The following is a 22,270-nucleotide window of genomic DNA, read 5'->3' as shown; positions in this document are numbered from 1 at the left end:
AGTTGAGATATGAGAAAGAATCTAGCCATTTGAGAAATACGTTAACAGCAGATTAATATAAGTATGTGTAACTTGAAAAAAGTCTCAAGTGCATCAGTTTTATAATAAAGCAAGAAAGGTACTTTGGCCATTCACAACATAGGTTGCCCAACAGTCCTTTTTTTTTCTAAATGATTTCTAAATGATTCCATACCTGTTCCAATATTTTTCACTGGCATGAAGAGAAATGCTCTGCAAAGCTATATCTAACCTCTACCTGTGCTTGATCGTTGAGACTCACCCCTGCTGCAGGTGCCTACAGAACATCTCTTGCTTAGTGTAAGTGGTTAGATGATAAGCTCTGACTGACCCAGTCTGGTTTCTCCCTTAGTTGGGACTGCATGCACATGGATAACTTTGAGTCCAAAGCAGACTTTCTAAAGCTCTGAGCCCAAACAGGCAAAGACCATAATAGAATCCTGGTATGACCTTAGCTGTAGTGATTACTCCTAGACTGCTACTCTACAATATATTATTAAGGGTTGCTTTTCAGCAATGAAAAAAATGATTCGAACGAAAAAATCTCTTTGAACTATGCTTTTGAAAAATTAATGCGGGCAATTCATATTCACAGTAGGACTTTCTGGGGCCTGTGCCCTGCTGAGATAATGCTGCCTGCTGAGTCACTGAAGGAGACAGTTGTCCTTTGTACTTCTTCACAATTCACTGGAGACATGGTATTCTTCCTCCTGCTGAAGCGTCCTGTTGCTCTGCATTTATATTCCTTCTGTTGTGGCTATCATAATTAATTTTTCATTCTTCTACTTAAAGTGAATAATCCAGTAGATCACTTGCACCTCAGACTAAACTCTTCTCTTAAAATGACAAGTATATATTTTTAATGACATATTCTTTGGAAATTTAGTGGGTCAAATTGCAGGACGTTAGCTGGTGTGGGCTAAGTGTATCCAGTTACTTTTAGTGGGTTTAGCGGAATTTGGTCTGCTTAACTCTTCCTTGCAGGAAGAACGATGCAAAGTCTATAATGAAGGAAGAATAAATAAGAAAAGCTATGAAAATGTGCTAGAGGAAATGTCAGTATTACTTTCCTGCTCTTTGACAAAATACGTATTTCCTGTGAACCATTTTTAGTGAGCCAAAATTCACACAACAATATCACAAAGTTATTTTTAATCATATAAACATAAAAGTTTTATTGTTGCTTTTTCTTCCTGCACTTTAATTGTGTTTGGGTGAAGGACACAAGACAGTGTGAGTGTTGAAATAGTGTTTAACCATTAAAAATGATAGTGTAAAATCAACAGTATAATGTCTAAAGAGAGAGCTTATCACTTTTTTTTTTTAAGACTAAACCTGACATCTCATTCTTACAGTTACTGATAGCCTAGAAGGAATGATTTTGGTATTGCGTCTTGCATACAATAGCACCAAGAGTTCTCATGTAATCATCAGCTCCTCACTGAGATAGGATTAATGTAGCTAGAGGCAGTTGCAGTGTTCACAGCATTCAAACTCAGTATTACACATGAACATAGATCTGTTGACTTGAAATAATCATAAATTAGTGTATGGTGAATATATTCTTGAGTGTTAAGGCTTAGAAATCTAAATGAATTTCCTCAAGCTTGGCAAAAACTGGTGAAATACCAGTGCTACTGTATTTGTTATACAGCTTTTTACTGAATCTCAGGGAGGCAGCATAGAGCTGTGTTGACAGGTTTCTAGTATTTAATTTCTTACTTAGACTGAAATAAAGTTACAAGGGTGATAATAACAATACAGTGTTGAGAGAAAAATAAGAAATTTAAAAATAATTCTGTATTCCTCTCCTTAGGCATCTCAAAACACCCTAAATTCCATGTGGTATATGGAGGTTGGTTGCATCTAAGTTCCTATTTCAATGTTTGGAGAACTGTGTCTCAGCGCTGATGGAAAAACTAGAATCCAGCACTAAACTTATTCATAGTTGCTGCATAACTTTTTGTGCTCATTGAATGAGTAATTGACAATTTTGCTTTGGCTTCATGGCTCAAACATGCTTACTAAGTATACACTTCTCTTACTTTTGCTTTCCTGTTGTTGCATTTACTGCGGCATGCGATGTTTGTGCTGTGGGTGGCCCTGTATTATGAGTAACTTGCCTTTCTCCTTTAGCTGCCATTAGCTAATGCAAATATGTTATAATATTATAGCCTATTAGTGAACTTTAAACAGATGTGCAACTTATGAAACATTGATGTGCAGGTGAGAGAGCTTCGAGAAAGAGCAAAGGCTTACAGGCAACGAGTAGAGGGAACACACTTCTCCCGATACCATCTCAATCAGATCCTGTCCGATAATAACAGTCTTTGGGATGTGTCCTCAAATTCCAGTTCAGAAGAAGGCATCAGCAACAACATCAGAGCACTAGATCTTGCCGGGTAAGGTCGTCATTCCTGCCTGTTATTCTGCAACTTTGAAACAGAGCAAAATGCTGAATATGGGCTTAGCATAGCTGTGAGATCTTGGAAGTTTGACTGTATTCAAGATGCAATTGGACAGGGTGCTCAATAATCTTATCTAGGCTCCCTTTCCACATGAAAGGTTGGACCAGATGGTCTTTCGAGGACCCTTCCAACCTGGGCTGTTCTATGATTCTGTGATATGTACATTCTCTAGAACAGATGAAGGCATTTACCTTTTCACAGATACATCAGTTGATCTGTGCTCAAATTGAAAATGAGGCACAGTCCAGCCTTCTGAAAATTCTTAAAATTCTCCACAAATGCATATTTAGTGTGGCAACCTTGGTCTCATCAAGTCTGGAGGAATTTCACACTGAGTCATACTGAAGTAATATTCTTCTTTCCACTGGAATGATAGGAAATATGTGTTGCCTGCTCTAATGTTATCAATGTTCTTGTCAGGATTAATTAATCTTGTGGTTGAATCTTAGACACTGTTTAGTTCTGAGATGAAGACTTAGGAACTGGAACGGTGTACATCCATTTTCTCGTTTCTTTGAAGGCTGTGAGAATTGGCAGATACTAAATCCATTGCAAGGAGAATTTGGAATTAGTATTGTAGTAAAATATACAGACATCTATTGCTGAAGCAAGGAGGGAAAAAAACCATTTGTGACTTCTCTGAGAGCTGATATTTAAAACAGTGCCTTAGATGCCTCTGTCTGCAGTCCACTTAGACTGCTGTATGTGCACTACTTCTGTGTGTGGGAGGGATCTGCCCGTTTGTATGACTGTAGCTCTTGAAAGGGTTGGGAGATGAAACGTAAAAGAGTATTTATGACAGTATCATGTGTGATACTAAGTATGGTGTAAATTTTTTGATTTACTGGTTTGGTTTTTTGCCTACGAAAGACAGATCCTCTTACTCATCTCATTTCTGTGCACTAGGCTAATAGGCACTGATTCCTGTAAGAAGTTGAGCATTTAAGGCTTTCAAAAGTTGTGCCTAAAGAGGAGTCTTCTAAACTGCTTGGCTTTCAAAATGACATCAGACAGTCCCTATGCATGAAACTAGTTATTTTTTGAGCGCTTCTGGTGATCCAGCGTGTTGAAATGGGAAATAGAGCTCAGATTTTACATTACATTTTTGGAAATGGTAATCCAGAGTGAATTTTCATAGAATCTAGTTTGAAAATGGGTTGTGCTTAAACATCAGTTGAAACTTCAGTGGAAATTTAACGATTCATCCTGTCAACCGTACCACTTTTTAATATCTGAGCTGTACTTTTGGCAAAGGACTGAACTGGATGAGTGTGTGCTACAGAGACACATGTGTATCATGCAAATCGCTGGTATGAAACATTGCTTTCTTTGTTACCTAGAATTTCTGAAAAAGAGACTGCACCAAGCCCCAAAATACTGCAGCAGCCTGACTCTAGAGAACAGCCACACCAAGACAGCACTGAGAAGAAAGACATGTCAAATGCTTTAACTGTTCCAGTGAAAAGACGTTTAGTTTGGGGTGAAGAAGAAGGTATTAAAGAAGGGGAGAATCAGCAATCAGCAGAAGAGGAAGAAAACCAAGATGAACAGGCTGAAGTTGTGGCTCAGCAGTTAGAAGAAAGCAGTAAGGGTGCCAATGAAGATAAGAAAATTGAAGGGTAAAACTGAACATTTTTGTGGTGTATATATGTAAAGTTTTCTTCTAACATGTCAGAAGTATGTAGGTTAACTAATTTTTGTTTTTAAATCAGATCTACGTAAGAGGGTATAAGTTGGTGTGCCACTACTTTTCTTTTAACAGTATGATAAAGAATGAGAAAGTTCAAGACATTGAACTGGTTGATGGAAATGGATCTGTCATTAAGAATACTGGATTCTAATTGGCAAGACAGAAGTATGTAGAAGCATAAACAATTCTAATGTATTTTTCCAAAACTTCAAGAATTGGCAGTATGGGCCTCTCAGAACAGAGAGGCCCATACTGCAGCATTCATTATGTTCATTATGCAGGAGCCAAGTGTGTCGAAAATTAAAGCTCACAATTTGCATCAAATTGACAGTGTAGAATTGATAGGACTGAAAGGATGCTAATCTTGTGCTTAAGCATCTGTTTTTCTCAAAAAAATTTCATGGACAAAGATAAAGGACTTGGGAGAAAAAAATAGCTAGCGTACAGTAATCACCAGTGATTATGTTACTGAGCATAGGTGGGAAGAAGGTGGAGGGGTATTTAGAAATAATGAGAGATCAGTATGTGCATAGTACAGTGCATAGTACTGTATTTGACGGTTGAAAGATCCAAATTATATCTAGTTACAGAAGTCTCTGGCTTTTTACTGTGCAAGTTTTGCATATTCTTTTTGGTAGAACAATATTTTAGTTTGATAGATATTTATATCTGAATAACTTTCGTCCTTATTACTATACCATCTGAGCATTTTGTATTCCTCATTGGGTTTTATCTTTGGTGTTGTAGCACGAATCGAAGGTAAGGAATTATAATTGTCGTCTTTGGGGATAATGTCCTGTATACAAAACCCAGGCAAAGAAAGACTGAGGTGCTAGACTCAAGCAGCAATTGAAGACAGGCTTTCAAAACCATCATCCTGAAAACCTTCTGAAGTTTCTATCTAATTCTAGAGATTATCTAGTTCATAGATGTGTCTCATTGACATTGAAGATTTTCTGTCATCGTGCAGTGTGGTTCTGTGTGTGCTGAGATATGCTCTGGACTTGGCCATGCAGGGCAGCCTAACACGTGCATGTTATCTAAGCCTGCTTGAGAGCTAGAAATGAGGCATTCTTTGCCTAGATGTCCTCAGAGCATCTCTAGCATGCACTGATAACGATCAGGTTCCTTGCACAGTGTGGACATGCTGCCACCTCCTTTTGAAATGCATCTGGAGGAAGAAGACAGAAGTGGTGGTGCTGATTTATTTAAAAACCTGGGGGCTAAAGCAGTTACCTAAATGTGGGATACTTGGTTTCAGTTCCACCACATTGACTGAAAAGAATCAAACCCACATTCCCACCTCTAAGGTGGCAACCAGGTTCAAAGTTTTCCTGGGTGAGTACTCTCTCCAGCCCTCCTGTTGAGTCTGCTACTGTGCAGCAATACGTTCAAGGTTTACTGGGACAGAGAGAGCACGAATTTGCAGCTTGAGACTGTTTATGTGTTTTATCCAGTTACGTAAAAAAAAGTAAATACAGAAACAGGCTTGAGGGCTGGAATCCAGGACTCCTCATTGCAAGCAGATGTTGTAGCTACAGGCTGTTGGTGTTTTATGGCCCTGTCTTGCCTTAGGCTTCATTGTAGGAATGTATTAGAAACAAAAAACTTGAGTGCAAGACTCCTCAGTCCTTAGACAATCCTTTAATAATTTCTCATTTTTTGCAGTGAGAATGCCTTAGTATTGAATTCTTCTGCAGCTGTGTCAGATTCTTCTTCTGTATCCTCGAGGACAGGCGGCAGGCTTCCTACTCCGAAACTGAGAGCACTTGGTGGAGCTCAGAGGACTCATCATGATCTCACTACCCCAGCTGTTGGTAAAAAGACTTTTAAATGCAAAGCAGTATTTCAAGAACTAAAGAAAAATAAAGACATGTATGAATTACTTTATTAGGTTATTTAAGGTAATAAAGCATTTTTCATCTTCTCCACTACAATAGGAGGTGCGGTTCTAGTGTCTCCTCCCAAATCCAAGTCTTCATCCTCACAGCAGAGAACACGAGATTTAGGAACAGACCCTTCTTCAGCTAAGCAAGGTGCAAGAGAAGCTTCAAAAAGAAGGTCTTTCCGGGTGAGCCAGAAAAGAGACTTACCATTATGCATTTTAGAAATATGCTTTTTAAGTAATTACGAATTACTTATTTAAAAATTTTTTTTTGAGTTGCCATTTACATTCTCAGCATCTGTGACTAAAAAAGGCCAATGTCTGAATAAATAATTTTTTGAGGGGTATTAAACAAAGGACTTGAGACTATCAGAGTGAGATTGGATGAGTTCCATTTTGGCTTTTTCTGCTAAATGCACAGGATCTGTTAAAAAAAAAAAGTTGCCATCAGGAGCTGTTAATTTCCCCATTAACGTTACTGTAACTTGACACTGACACTGGGCATGGCTCCAGATTCCTTGACTTGAAAGAAATTCACGAAGGAGAGGTTGGATGCCTATGTACAAGATAGGTAAATGTGACATAATAGTTTCATTCTCCCTTTCCTTTACTTCTGTGCTTCTTTTATTTTGCAGCTTGCATAGTTACTAAGGGAAAAATAGAAATATTTAGGAGTTGTTTAACTGTCTTCCTCTCAAAATTTCTTTTTTTTTGTCAAGTTGTGCTAAGCCTGTGTTCTAGAAGGACGGCTATCATTTCACTGCATATATCCTCTGTAGTAAGTTCTGTAATAGAAGCAGAAACAGTTGCATGAGAAGTTGGTCATGTTGGTTTAAAATCTAACAACACAGTTTTTTGCTGTGAAGAAAATAAGCTTTTGGTTTGACCTGACTAGATTACTTTCAGACCATGTTAAACACTTGTTATTAAGAATAGATTTCCCTTAAGCTGTTTCACGAGCTTGAAATACTTACTTTTCCAGTACCCTGATGAGAAGTGTAAATAATGTAAAGCCAGCATTTGCTGCATATGTGAGAATCTGCACTGGAAGGCTGTATATGAGATGTTGGGGTTTTGTGTTTTGTTTTTTTTTTTTCTTCTTTCCATTGTGTTTTAGCCTGATGTGGAAGTGGAAGCTGTTTCACTCCTTACCTCTCCACCTGCTGGGCTGGGAACTTTGGATCCTCTGCCACTTAGGCAGGATCAGTGGCCTCCTAACAGTGTCTCTGATGAGCGAGTTCCTCATGCTTCAGCCTATCGAGAGCGTTCCTCTACACCTCCTGTAATGAAGTCAGCCAAAAGCTGCTCTGTGCCTTGCTGGAGTCCCTCTCGTCGTATTCAAGGGACTCTCAAGCATCCAGAATTCCAGCATAATGGTGGGTTTTGTGTATTGACTGGCTGTGTTAGAATGCTGCAGGATGGAAATGGCTACCGTGCAGTGTTCAGGCCAAGAGAGTGCTGAGCTTGCTGCCTTACAGACTCTACAAGAATGTTCTGTTTTTGAACAAAAGCTTTTCTGCTATATGTTTAGTCTTGCTGAGGAAATGTGCACAACTCTCCACCTTAAGATTCCGCTAATATAATTGTATTTTAGTGGTCTGTTGTCTAATTTTGCCTTACTAATTTCAATATATACTTATTAGAAGAATAATTTGGTTTAGTGTGGACAGTTGTAATTTTTAATCTTTAGGTTACAACTGGATGCTGTGACACTTTTCCAGCTGCAATTATCAATAATGATGTGTAACTGGGGACCTTTATAGTAGGATATTTTTTTGCAGGAGTTGTGGATTTCTGAGAGATAAGCTCCTTAAATATTTCTGCAGGATAAGGAAACAAAAAAGCCATCTATAAAAGATTTATTGGATATTGAGAAAAGCCATTTCTCAGCTGAGGAGGAATTTGTGCTGGAGCATTTCAAAGATTTTTAACAATTTTTAGGGGTACCGGGTACATAAATTTGCTAACAAATCCTTCACCTCTTAGTCAAAATAGAGTTTATATGCTTAAGTCTCTGTTCCAGGAAGACTTTCTGTAGCTGCTTAAGGTCCCACAATTCTTGATCTTTTTATTATAAAGATTAGCCAAATTAAAGTAGTATTTCCACTCTAGAATGGAATAAGTAGTTGCCAGGTTAAGTGGGATGGTGAAATCCAGAGAATTTCCTTGTAAAGAGGTTAGAATTGGTGTTGCATTCTAGCTCTGCACCTCGACTGCAGTTCACGAAGTAACTTGTAGCACCTACCAAAGATAGGTGCCTTGAGAAGAATACAATGGAGGAAGTTTATTTTACCTCAGCTTAGAATAAAGGAGTCTGGTGGAGTTTTTGTTATGTTTGTTATTTATAAGACTCATGTTTTAGAAATAATGCTGTAACATTTTTAAATGTTCTAAAATGAAATATTATCCTTTGTCTATTTTGAAATCATTCAAAACTGTGCCTTCGACTTTCTGTCTTAGGGAATGTTGGCAATCCAAAAATGAGATCTTTCCAGTTACCCCTTCAGGAAAGAAACTATAATGATGAAGGTATTTCTTCTCCCAAAGTATTATTGTATATCTTGTGTTTATTACCTAGATTAATTTTAACTTTTGCACTAATGTGAGAGATTTCTAAATGCAATACATAATACTGGTTTGTGTGTTTGCATGAATAACTACTGCATTGTTTCATCAAAAAAATTTGAATCCTAGTAATCTGAAGTATGAATATGAAGGTATATTCTAGTATGAATAAAGCATTAAACGTGGTTGAAACTTAAAATAGACCATTGTGGCTCAACATGGTTACTGTAGCTTGCTCAGTTCCATACCTAAAATTGTTTCCTCCCCACACATTTTTTAAGCCTTTGTGTTGATAGCAACAGAAGCAAACTGCAAAATGATCACAGCCCAGCTTGCAGCTGCGGTAACTTTGGATGCAACTGAAAAGGTACCAAAAATCTTGAGATAAAGATTTTGCTTGTGAGACTTCAGCACCCGATATGCAACATAAAATGATTCCTCTGATTTTAATTTTCACATCTGTTCCTCTGCTCAGTGTATTAGGGCTACTTATGGCACGCTGTTACTCTCATTGCTGTTTTGGCCTTTTTTTCTGTTTACAGTAATCTGGGGGAGCAGCCAGTGCACGGTGCGCTTCTTGGCCCTTTTGTGGGCAGACACAAATAAGCTCCTTCAATAGCACTACAGTGTCCTTAGCTTGAGCTGCTATACATTGTTTCTTAGCATAGTGTATGAGGTTGAGCTTGGTGTGGTGCTGTGCTAGTCGCAGTCACCTGTGTTTGGCTCAAAGTATGGGCAGAGCAAGCTTATATGTGATTGCAGTTTATTTATAGATACACCCCAGAGCAACCAAAAGCTTTTTTTCTGTACCCCTTACGCTTGTTTGCTCCTTGGTTTTAACCAACATTCAGGCCGATTCTCTATTTTACTCACTGCAGTTGGCTGGAAAATGTGTGGGTTGTGCAGATGGCTCAGCCAAGCATATGTATACCTACATAAAACATGCAAAATCCTATAGTACTCTGCAGCTGCCCATAAGCTTGCTGCACAGAGATTAAATGCTGTAACTTGCTGTTTCTTTTTCTTTTTTTTCCCTATGAGCTGAGTGATGATGTATGAGCTTTCAGAAGCAGGTGCAATGTGCCAGCTCACAGATATTTCACATGCCCATATTTGTTCATGTACATAGAAACCTGGGAGTTACTACAATTACATGTCTGTTTGCATAAGTGCAGTTAGCAGTTTTCTCATACATGGGAATATAGATGTTATGCACAGTATGTGAGCCTGTTACGGGCTGTTTGGATCACTGTATTTCAAGAATTTAGAAATGGTGCTGAAAAGTTAATTGAAACACTGACAAAGTACAGTTAGGTACTGTTAGGATTGAGTTGTTGAATTTTTTTGTTGCTTTTTTGTTGGTGGGGGGGGCTGGAAAGTAGTGATACAGTTCCTTAGAATTCATTGCAGGAGAATGGGTGTAATTAAGGTTATTTTTTCATAGAGAGCATCTTGACAGAGTTGTAGCAACATTTTAATAATGGTGTTAAAGAAGTATAATGTTGTGCTTTGTCAGAGAAGCAGCATGCAGGCTGTTTAATTTTAGGAGTTCTGCCGGATGTGAAGTGGACCCTGTATTCAAAAGCAAGATCTTTCAAAAGTACATTTTTAAAGCATACTCCTTGTTGTCTTTGTGTTAAACTTCCTGTTTTCTTCAGAAGACATATTTCTTTTAACAACTTGTGGCACACTAGTTTTGGCACAGAGGGGCTCTTTCAGCTAATATAGGTTCTGATATTTTAGTCACATGTTATTATAAGGTTGTCCACTTTACTTGAAGTGGTGGGTTGCTTTCATGAATATGTCAAGAGTCTAGTCTCCTCTGCCACTGAAGTCTGTATAATGTTTTCTGAGGTCTTCTGACACAGGAGAATAAATGTAAAGATGACTTGGAGAATTTGGCAATTCCCAGGTGACGGTAGGGATCTCATTCTGGAGTTTGTCAAGAGCTGGGCATGTAGCTCGTTTTAACTTAACTAACATCCTAGTAGTTTTCTAGCTTTCTAGTGAGATTCTTCTCCAGCGTGTCAGTTACCAAGTAATAAAGTGTATTGTGGTACTATTTTAGCATCCATTATGAAAGAGGTCATAAAAATATTGCACTTTCAAAGACTGACATGAATGTCAGCTGTGTTTTAATATGTATATTTAATCTTCCTGTTCAGTTTTTCCCTTGTTGCTTTCCCACAGATGACAGGTTGTCTCAGATTTCTGCTCGCTCGGCAGCATCTAGCTCACTTGCATCTCAGATACTGGAACGAGCTCAGAAGAGGAAGGATTTCTGGGGCAAGACATAATCTCTCCCACCTGTTGTATAGAAACTGTTCTGTAAAGTGGTTTTTTTTTAATAGTTTGTAGTGTATATTTTAAAAAAATGTGATTGTAGATATCATGCAGCATTTTTTACTTGTCACTGATATGGCCCAACTTTTAGGACTTCCCATCCCAATTTAAAATTTCAATATTTAAACCAGTGTTGAAAATGTAGGTCCTTTATATCTGAGAGTTATGTCTTAGTTCACTATGTCACAACAGTCATGTGGAGTTTTATTTTTTTTCACAGTGGCTCCTTCTTGAAACTGAGATAATTTTTTTTTAATGCAGCCTGTTTTACTTTTCAAGGCCTTCTGCTGCAGTCATGCAGTATGACCTGGGACAGTATTCAGGGCATCATTCACCAAACTGCTCAGTTTCTTGCCTTTAACTAGCTATCTTAAAGGCAACTGTGGTATATTTCTTTATGTTACTATATGAATTGTCAGTACAACACAGTGCTGTTACAAAAAGTTACCTTTACTACTTACCGCTTTTAACCTGTTACAAAAAAATTTCTATTATTTCTTAATGAAGCTAACATGGAACATACAGGGGTTTGAGAAAAGGACACTAAGCATTAGGGTTTGTTTGTTGTCCACAATTTTCTGCCCAGGATGACTATTAGAGTTCAATGTGTACAGTACTGCAGTTTGTCAGATGTACTGATGGGAACATTTGTCTTTTTGTGGGCAAGACCCGTTTCTAGTGTTAATTTCAACTTCTCTAGAAAAAGCAACCTCAGCCACCTTAAACAGTGGCCTTCCCCAGCCCCACTTCAAACTCAGGTATTTAGGAGTAGTTGATCTCTTAAATTAAACTCAGAAGAATGTTTTTTTTTCTTGACTTTGACATTTTAATTACTTCTCTTCCTAGTTGCCTATTGCTGGGAGACTGGCATACTGTTATGATTGTCACAGTGAAAAATGTTTGTGATTTATGCTGACAGCTTGTTTTATCTTTCCAAGTGGTGCAAACAAGTTAACATGAAATAGAGGAAATAGGTGGCTAGCAGGCAGTTTGGTTCTTCTTGTGTGGTGTCAAGTTTGAATATTACTTCATTTGGAAATTTTATACAAGAACAGTTTGAATTTTGTACATATTTGCTTACATTTTGATTTTGTACACAATTATGTATGCATATTACTGAAAATAAAAAGTGTTGTTTGATTTGTTTCTGTTCAAATTATGCCAGATAAATTGGTAGAGCCTATTATGTTGGCATTTCTCTGTTTAGTTTTCTGTTTCACCTGTTCAACTGGAACATCTGTGGACTTTTGAAAGACAAGATGTTACCTTGGAACTGATCTTCAGAAAGAATAAGTTACTGAAGCTAGGTATGTTGGAATTGTGACCCAGAGCAGATGGTTGCTACACAGGCTGGAAGGCTGCAATGGCCAAAAGGCCAGCCCCCCACAAATGAGGTGTTGATTTAAAGGGTGCTATCCAGCACTGATTGTGTCAGAAAACGGTGTCCACATCGTCCAGAAATTGTGCATTGCAGTAGCTTCCTACCAGTGGAGGTGTTTGAAACAAATCAAGGTATTTTATTTTATCTTGAGGACTTCTGGGATTATTCTGTGGCATGCACTTAATATGTAAGTTTTAAGTGGTCAGAAAGTTTCTGCTGAAAGGGAAACTGTATTTGTGTGCAACAGCCATTATGAAAATTGCCAAATTTCCTCTAAAATTATAGTTTTGTAGTGGAAAACTTAATGGCTAAAAGGTGGAAATATTTTTGTTTAGGAGGGAATGTTGCTGCAGTGTATTGCAGCTGGGTTAATTTGGGTGTCTTCTGTCTACATTCTTCATAGTCAACACGTTCTCATGGTCAAGAGTGCTCATCATCCATTACTTCTCCTGTATGGAACCTGTAGTTTGAGTTTTATGAACTGTGTCCTCTTTTTAAATCTTGTATTTTTGGTTTTCTAGGTTTGCCTGGGATTCCTGGCTATTTGACAGATCTGTCAGAGTTTTTGTGCAGGCCTGATTTTGAGTCCTGCAAGTCATAGATACTATAACAGCATATATGCCAGTCTTGCTTACAGTATTGCACTATGAGCCTGGTCCATCAGGGTAGGTCAGAGTTTGTTACATTTGTGCTGTATGGTACATGTATATTGATTTCTGACAGGGAGACAATAGAAGTGGTAAAAGAGGGAGACATTTTTGTTGCACGGGGGTACAAACCCAATTTAGAGATGAGAATGGAAGCCCCTGGTGTCCCACACATAATCATTACATTATTTCCCATCTGAACAAATTTTAGCTTTCACCTGAAATGTTCTAAGTGAATTTACTTTTGGACAGAAGTATTTAAGGGAAATGTAGACAAAATACCTTTTTTGAGCAATGGAAGTGCAAAGCTTCTGAAGGATGCTCTTCTGTAATCGTCAAGGTAGATACAAAATTCTTTGTGCCTGCTTTCTGCTATTGTTGTTTGTCTAGTTCAAGAGGGTTTCTTGTTTCTCTGAATGTTTCAGACCAACCTTCAAGCATGTTTCCTGTTGTGTTTTCCAGCAGGCTGAACATGGAAAAAAGGTTCAAAAGTGCACCCCTTATTAATAATTACAAATGCGTGCTGTACAGTGAATGTGTATTGTTTTCTGTCAAGGAAATCTTAGAAGCCTTGAAGTGGAGAGACCAAGTAGATAAACAAGGAGGAAGGCTGTTGCCAACAGGACATATATCTAAGGAATAAACAGCTTTGGAAGCTTGTCGACTTAAGGTCAAGATTTACAAACCCAGCACATGAATAATGGACCCAGTCAATAAGTGTTGAATGTCTTCAGCTCCAGTTCCCAGGTCGGGTGTACCTGCTGAGTGAATCTCACTGCTGGGGGTTCACAGCTCTCAACCACCTGTAGAAGTAAATAAGCCTGCTCTTCATCACTGACTACTGCCAGCTGGGAAACGGCCTTCCTTTATCCAGTATTTCTGCCAATAAAATGTTACCCCAGCAAGCCTGCAAAGAGGAGACTTGATTCCAGTCTGTTGCTTCTCAAAAGCCTTCATGTCTTGCCAGATAGTAAGCCTGTTGCCTGTCTGTGGCAAGAGCGAGCTCTCCGTTTCTTCTACCGAATCTTTTTTTGTATAAAAATGGTTGCTGTCCTAGGGGTTGGAACAAAGATCTCTATATTCCAAAAGCTGTGCTCACTCTAGCATCTTCTTCCTCCTCTCTCTGGCCAAATCACTGAAGTGGAATGACTTCAGCAGGAGGGATGCAGTACCTTTCTCACCACTTGGGTAGTTCGTCCAGGGAGGTTTGGATGCCCCTAGGCACGATGAGATTTGTGAGGATTTAGCTAAATGCTTACAGTCGCAGCAAGGTAGCATTTAGGCACTTGCATCCTTTTATGGCTTGGGGCTTTCATTTCTTTTCAGAGTCTCAATTTCCAGTGCCTTTCATGATGAATCAGCCTCCTGTACTTAAAATGCTGAAATTACCCCTGAAATCCTGCATTGAAGAGTTTGGGAAGGATCAGGTGGGGCTTTCCAGCTATGGAGGAAGTTTGTGAGAAAATCTGGGATTGTGGATAATCCCAATTAAATAGAATCCTGCTAAAATGCATTAGTTTTGCAATGATATTTTGTTGTTACTTTCAAATTTTAATACCTTCATGAGGTGAGTTCTGAAACATAATGTGACGTATATAAACGTCATTAACCTTCCAAATGTAAGCAGTCAGTTTCTTCAGCCACCAGAGTTAGATTACTTTTAATGAAGGTGTAGGCAACAAGGCATATCTTTGGGACATACAGTCTGGATTAAGTCCCAAGGCTGCCCAGTGCTCTTCCAGTGATACCCAACTCACTAGAGGTTGTTGTATAGGGATTTTCAGGGATTAATCCATGTCTTCTGTATCACTATATAGATCCCTGGGTAGTGAGTAACAGCCTCCTGAAAACAGGTTTGCCTTCACTGATGCCTTGCAGGTAGCCCGAGTTGCCCCTGGACCTCAGAGCCACAGGCTGAAACTCGCTCTGTGTTGCAGAAGGGTGAAAGGAAGCAAAGTTACTTACCAGCCACCAGCTTGCTTCTTCCCTCACAAATTCGTTGAGTCCAGGTACTGAGGTGTTTTCTTTATCTGACTCTGTGTGTCAGTGCTTTGTGGCAGATAGCGGTGGAGGAGAAAGGAATTTCCAAATACTACCCATAGTACTCGACGACCAAATTTGTAGTACTTGGAGATGGGGCAGCAAGCACAGCTTTTTTGAACAATTTAGTGTGTGCTTATTTGCATAATGCCATATTGCTCTATTACATCTGCCTGTTCCTGCAAGGCTGAGCTGGCACCTAATGTTCTGGTATTGGAGCAGTTCTTGCCGTCTGGTAAAATTTGTCAGCCAAGAAAGAGCCCCATCACCATCTGATGCAAGTGGAAGTTTTGCTATGCCCTCATTGACCAATTTTAGCGTAGCCTGAAGCAAAATAGTTCCATTACTCAGATGCACACAAATGTGTGATAAAGAAAACCAGCCGAACGGTAATTTTCATGTGAAGCGACCTAAATTAATGACCTGATTCCAGCAGTTACTCTAACCTTTGCAGACAGGAGCCTCAGGAAGAGAGGGGAGCATGGTGGAGCTGTGGTTAACTCTTTGGGGTGCAGCCAGTTCTTTGGCTTTGCTCTGCATCAAAACCTGATGGGAAAATGTTAATCACATAGCAGCGATCACACAGAAGGCAAAAGCTGGAGAGAGGATAGTGGATGGTAGCTAATGAGAATACTCCAGTTTCCTAGAAATCCAAGTTTTGTTTTGCTTTTTGATCTGAGTTTAACAGTGTGTTGAAGAAGGATGTCTGGAGTTCCATGTTAAAAACGTGAATGAATTTCCTAAATGTTCTGATATTACAGTTCCTCTGTCTCAGATGTGAGCTGACCTTGTGACGTTTCTGTTTCGCAGGCTATGTTCTAGAGAAGCACGTGAAGCGACTGAGCCCTGCCTAACAGATCTGAACTCAGCATGTGGAATGTGCTGTGGGTGGGAAGAGCCCTGAGAAACTCTGAAGGACGGCGCTCGGTGGTCCTGCAGCGTCTTGTTAGGGTGGAGGACTGAGAACTGCACACGAATCACCTGGAGACTGGCAGTCCTTTGGGAACGCGAGCAAGGCCTTACAGTATTTTCAGCTCACACACCTTTTGTTGGATCAGTTTATTCCATTTACGGGGCTGGAATACCAGTATCGGAGCAAAAGCACTCATTTGCTGGTATGAGCGTGCTCTTTGCAGGGGGAGTTTGGTGGTACAGTCATGGCAGCAAATCCTTTTTAGTGCAGACGGTTCTTCAGTGGAGGGGAGAAGAACAAGTGAAGCTCCTCACTCCCCACTTTCTTCAGAGGTCTTGATAAAGTCTTCTGGTAAGTGTGCATCAGCTTTGCAAATGTGACTGATCCACATTTATGCCAGCTTACCTTTCCTGAGGTAACTAAGGCAGTGACCCGTGCAGGTTTTGAATGGGCCTCATAGCTTTTCCTTGGAACTGTGTTTATATCTGATACATGCACATATTGTGTATGTGTCTCTGTATGTGTGTGTATATATATGTGTGTGTACGTATATTAAAAAAATAGTTTTTTCTTCAAGGCGACTTTGTTTAATACTCTCATGTGCTGGGGTATCTCCAAAGCACCTACTTCAAGTCTTGAAGTACAATAGGAATGGCTGGCAGGATCCAGAAAGCCTGTACTTCTGGATTTCTCCCTTCCTAGGTCCCTTTCTGGTCACTGGAGTGATGTGGCACATATGTACAGGCATCTGTGAATGCACCCTGTTCTGGAGAGCTGTGTGCCCAGCTCTGTCTCTTGTGGGGCCAGGGGAAACCTGCCGAGGCTTGATGCTCCCCGACTGGAGTGGGTCTGTGAGTTCCTAGAGCAGTGCTCTCGTGAGCAGCGCGCTCTTTGTGTTTCCAGTGGGAAGCTGGCTCCAGCTTGTTTATGTATTTTAGCTTACACAACATGTGGCTAAAAACAGATAACCCAGGAAAAGGCCATCCTAATTGTTAGGCTGTAGCTATTTTGTTTGGTCTCCTTTTGGCCCCATAAATCTCACATTCTTGACAATAGTCCCACTGCAACAGGAAACTCGCTGACTGGGAGCCTCTCCTGGGAGATGGGCAATGGCATAACCTCGGGCTGGGGAAGGGTGGGGGCATAGGCTGCTGACTTCGTAGGGACGGATACTAACTAGAAGGCTACTGTTAACAACATGGGAACCGTCACCTCCTCCTCTAGCAGCTCTGTCATACAGAATAACTGAGCAGCCAGGGGCTTGGCGTCAGGAGATGATGCTGAGCTCAGAGCCTCAGTGGAAGTGCTGGCGTATGGGCAGTGTCTGAGCACTAGTACCCCACCTTAAATAATGTTGCTTCCCTTCAAAATGACTTTCTTTAACTACTCAAGATGGTGTGGCTTTATTACATGATAAAACTGATGGTACTTGGTAAATCAAGGTGCATAATGCTGGGACTATTTCTTAACCTGAGTAACTGTTTATCTCTGAGTTTTGGATTATAAACCAGCTTGCAAAATTCTGTTCCCAGTTAGAGTGGTTTTCTTTAAGATGCACTATGTCAGTAATTCCACTTTGCCATGTCACTGAGTCACTGCTGTGCAACCACCCCACATTAACAGGAAGCCCAGAAGTTTCAGTTCACCTGATCTGACTAGTCGCAAGACATAGTTGGATATATGTAGGTCACTATATAAAGTGACAGTCTTGCAATACATGCGTTGATTTTACACTCTGAATTGTAAGAACTAGCCATCTGGTGGAAGGGTTAATAGTGGTGCCTTTGATGGTGTGAGGCTGCATGCACTGAGATGGTCTGAATTATCTTTTCTCCCCTCTGCATGAGCTAAGTGATGGCTTCTATCAGCAAGTCTCACTAAAACTTTTGTTTATGCTTTGCTGATGTCGGCAGCAGTTGTTTGCAGAGGCGGGACCACTGGTCTAACATCTCTTGTGCTTCCATTGACACTGGTGGGAGTTTTTTTGTCTGTTTGTTTTCTTATTAATCACTGAATCCTCCTGGCACTGCAATAAAAGTTTCCACATCAGTGGTCCTGGACTAGCAGTAGTAACGTCAGTAGTATCTGTATAATGTCTTGGTGTGTCCCTGGGTGGTTTTCTTTTGCAGCTCCACTACAGCAGTATTTATGAGGAGAGAATATAGTTATTTAAACCAAGGGGTTTTTTTTGTCCCAGAATGTAATTTAAAATTGAGACCACAATGAACTATTAGTACCCTTCCACTTAGATTTTTTATGATATGAAATACCAATTTTATGAAGTTTATTACATAGCACCTTACACTTAGGAGACCCAGAAATGTAACAGAAGCAAGTGAAGGTCAGAAACAAAGATGCTTGATGAAATATCAGATATATAAGCAAAAGTGTTATTGTCAGAGGAAATGTGTTACTCGCCATGTAACAAAAGTGTTACTGTCAGGGGAGGTAGGAGAATCGCACATCCTCTGCAAAAAGTCTGAGTCAGCAGTGTCTGTACTGAGATGTGGTACAAGAGTCTTTCCCAAAGTCGCCTAAAACTCTCAGTCTAAGCAATTTTAATAATAATACTACTTCTCCTCCCAAAAGGTTCACAGTGTCTTATACAACATCAAACCTATCACAAAGAAAGCAAAAATATACCTGTCAAATGCTATGTGTCCTCTCCCAATATTTGTGTTGATAATTTCCTCCGTAGAAAATTAATCCATTCTGCCATTTTTAATGGTCATGCCCAGAAGACACTCGCCTCTGTACTAGGATGTTTCCGTAATGTATGGCTGAATTACAGAAAAGCTTATTTTCAAGTTTTATAAAGAAGAAACAACTTCTAGTACTGATGTTTTCATTGCTGGGCAGAGAGCTGACTAAAATAGGCTCCACTGGAGCTTGAGCTGAAAAATGTTTTGTCTGCTTTAATCTTTTCAAGCGTGAAAGTCTAGGCAAAAGCAGAGAAGAACTGAGATAAAACACAATGATCTAGCTCACAAATGAGCTGGCACAAAGTGAAGGGGATGAGTGTGACCTGAAAGTTGAGGATGTCTCCAGTTAGATTGTCTATTTAGTTTTAGTCACTATGTAACCTGTGGTCCTTTCGTACAGATGTTTAAGGGGGAGAATTTCAGCACCAGGTAAAAGACCCAAGCGGACGACACACAGGTTCACTCTTCCACATGCCTACACTTGACAGTGTTTCTAGCCCAGTGTCCGATCCTGAAGATGTTTCTAATACTGCAATATAATCCTAGCTGACTGAAAACGTATTAAAGCTCAAGAAAATTCCTGCATGCCAGCGTGCTGGTGGTGGTACACAACAGATGAACATCGAAGTACAGTATTGGTTATTCACCTGTGGCCTCATTAAAAGTAAGAAGGAAGTGTCTGTGGCTTTTGAGGCAGACATGATGTAGAGTTCCAGTCCTCCTCAAAAAATCCTCTGTCTTCAATATGGGTCAAGAAGTCATTGTCGAGAATATTCAACCGCTACGGTTTCTTAACGAATTAGGGAAACTCCATGTAATTACACTTTAAAAGTTTATTGCTGGGATCAGTGATAGGACAGACATTTAACTCTTGGGACGGCACTGGGGGGAAAATACAATCTGTGAATGATTTCAAAATTCTTTTTTTAATTAATTGTACTTAAAAAGCAATGCAGAGGGTACTTTATAGAAGTTCAGAGGTCTTTGGTAGTTTTCAATTAAAAGAAAAGCAGGTATGTTTTCTTGTAAGAATTCTGTATTTTAAACAGTGTTACTAGCCACAAACATTTAAAAAAAAAAAAAAAAAAACAAAGAAAAAACCATAAAATTAAAAAAGAAAATTACTTTTTCTCCTTCCTCTCTCCTCTCTCCACCCCGAGAGTGGAGAAGTCTTTTTTTTGTTTTGATTTGGGTTTTTTTTTGGATTGTTTTTTATTTTTTTTCATGTCTTTCCCCACCCCCAAGAGTACATTGTTTTATAAAGAAAAGCTTGGGACTATCATGTATTATAAGACATCAGCAGTTAAGGCTCAGAGAAAAATTACCAGTTCCCAAACTGCTTGCTAAAATACTTAAGAGTTAACATAGGAAAGGATTAGTGAGAAAGGCTGCTCTTTTAAGACACTTTCTTCAGATGTATTTTTTCCGCTTTATTCTTTCCCCCCGGAGACCCACCAGTGATGGCTTCAGCCGGGGCACCACAATGTAAATTAAGTGCAGCTTTCCTTCCACTGATCTCTTCTGCCAGCTCTACAGTTCAGAGCAGCCTTTTGTTTGGGGAGGGGTGTCAGGGTAAGCAGTTTCCCTGAGGTTCACCTTCAAGTGCTGGCTCAAGCCCTTATTTTTCAGAGGTTTATTGTATTTCCTCCTCAAACAAGGAGAAAGAGAAATTATTCCTCAACTACAGCAGAAAAGCCTCTGATTCCTTCCTCCCTCTCTGGACTTCAGCTGAGGACTGGAGTAAGATCCAGTGGTAGTGCAGGTTTTTGGTCTCATCTTTCCTTAGGATGTAATGTCGGATGCGTATCTCCCATCCAGGGTGTGGTGAGATAGTCAGAAGAGATGATAGCAGTGACTGGTCACATCCTTGTTCAGCGCAATCTCTTAACAGAAATAGCAGACCCTGGGAATGGTAGGCATACCTCCACTTCCAAAGAAATTCTCTTGATACGTTACAGGGAATAACTGCAGCCACAACTGTGGCTACCCCATAACTCAGTGGTACATCCAGGACCAGCAGTCATGTGGTGGAAGGTGGTTGGGAAGAGTCTAGGAGTGGACTGATGAGCAGGGGAACCATACACTCTGCTAAAATTAGTGTCCAGCAAGATTTTGAACGTTCATTTTTGGGCTGGACCATACTCATAGCAAGCTAGAGGGATGGAAGATAGGTTATAACTCACAACTGCAAACAAAAGGTTAAATAATGTGAAGGCTTTAGGAATGTCATAAAAAGGGAATTTGTGAAATATTAATTAACAAACTTACAATGGGCATCTCATAATTTCAGTGTCATACCAGAGGCAGGGAGGTAAACTAAACAAGTGAAATCAAGCTTTTTTAAAGCGTTGCAAGGAGGACATCATGGCACAGCCAAAAAGTGGTATGACTGAGGGAGGTGGCTAACAACATAGATGGGAGAAAGAGATCCTTATCAAGCCTAACTTAACGTTTTCTGTGAAAATAGGTATGTCCCAGTGTATAGTTTCTAATGCTAGAGAAGACAGGGAGAAGAGATCCTGCAATCACTGCATGCAAGAGGGCAGAAGAAAGATTCAGCATCTAATTCCTTGTCCCTCTGCCTGATGTTTTTTAAATATCCGTCAGGAGGTTGTGGGAAGCTTGGGACCAGATGGGCTCCTCGCAGTGGTTTGAACAGATGTGAGTGGCACTGCACCTGCTTACCCAGGTCACAAACACTTTTCCATGGGATCGGAGCCACAAGAAGAGATCAGGCAAGCTGGATCCGTGTCCAAGAGTAAGTGACCAAAGGGATGGAGAGGTAGGATCCAGAAGGGTGGGAGCACAGGGGTCTGGATCAGGAGGGGGGCTGTGTTCCCCCCTCTGGGAGGGTCCAAATGCCCATTCACAGGTTTTATTCTGGGGTTGGAACTTCTGCTGGATGAGATAGTGGAGAAGTGCGAGAAACCTCAGTTAGAAGCAGAATTTGTTTATCAGGCTGTGTTTAACACATGGAGAGGAGTTCATGGGATTACACTTCAGGGGAGGCCAATCCTTCAAAACAGCCTCTCTGTCTGGATTTCTCCCAGTTTGGTCTTTAATGTCTATCTTTTGACTAAGTATAACTCAGCCTCCCATCTTCTCATTAACCTGCTCCCTCAGTGGGCCTATTAGCCTGGCAAATGAAAAAATTATGGAAAAGAGTTTATAAACATGTTCTTGAATAGCTTTGTGGTACATTTGGGGTGTGAACTAGGTTGTCAACATCCTAGGTCCAGACTTGCTTTCTGTTTCCCACTGCAGTCAGGATGCTGTTGGAGGCCAGGCATAGGAATGGGTGGGATACCGTGAGAGGGGCGTGGAAAGGGACGTGGTGATGATGGCTCCAGGGTGAGTGGGTGCAACTCCAAGGGCACAGGGCTGTGCATAGCTGATGTGGCATGTACCTGAAGGCAACTGAGGCAGGACTGAGGCATGGAGATACGAATTCATGCTGTGGATGCATCAGGGGAGGCTAAAGCCTAACCCTGGTGCTAGCTTGCCTTTAACTGCTTCCTTTCAGGTATAAGCAAAAGAGCTGGGCATTTCAGCCCATGGGGTAAGGCTGATTATGGCTCTTGTCCCCACAACCTCAGCCATGAGGAGTGAAGCCCAGCC

At 40.3% G+C, this 22,270-nt stretch overlaps 1 protein-coding gene across 1 annotated transcript in view; it reads left to right on the top strand.

Annotated features, from left to right (window-relative positions):
• MDM1 (Mdm1 nuclear protein) overlaps window positions 1-11,325 on the top strand; it is a 28,424-nt gene extending 17,099 nt beyond the window's left edge. Inside the window, 8 exon segments of the mRNA XM_082003426.1 lie at window positions 1,835-1,873; window positions 2,245-2,420; window positions 3,827-4,105; window positions 5,845-5,993; window positions 6,117-6,247; window positions 7,179-7,437; window positions 8,522-8,590; window positions 10,817-11,325. Of these exon segments, the coding sequence (XP_081859552.1) occupies window positions 1,835-1,873; window positions 2,245-2,420; window positions 3,827-4,105; window positions 5,845-5,993; window positions 6,117-6,247; window positions 7,179-7,437; window positions 8,522-8,590; window positions 10,817-10,923 (1,209 nt within the window). The 3' untranslated portion in view covers window positions 10,924-11,325.
• The last annotated feature ends 10,945 nt before the right edge of the window (window positions 11,326-22,270 follow it).

Source organism: Phaethon aethereus (genome assembly GCF_964289735.1).
Source record: "Phaethon aethereus genome assembly, chromosome: 1".
Lineage (NCBI taxonomy): Eukaryota > Metazoa > Chordata > Aves > Phaethontiformes > Phaethontidae > Phaethon > Phaethon aethereus.
Note: the sequence above shows the minus strand (reverse complement) of the source record. Positions and strands in the feature narration are given on the sequence as shown.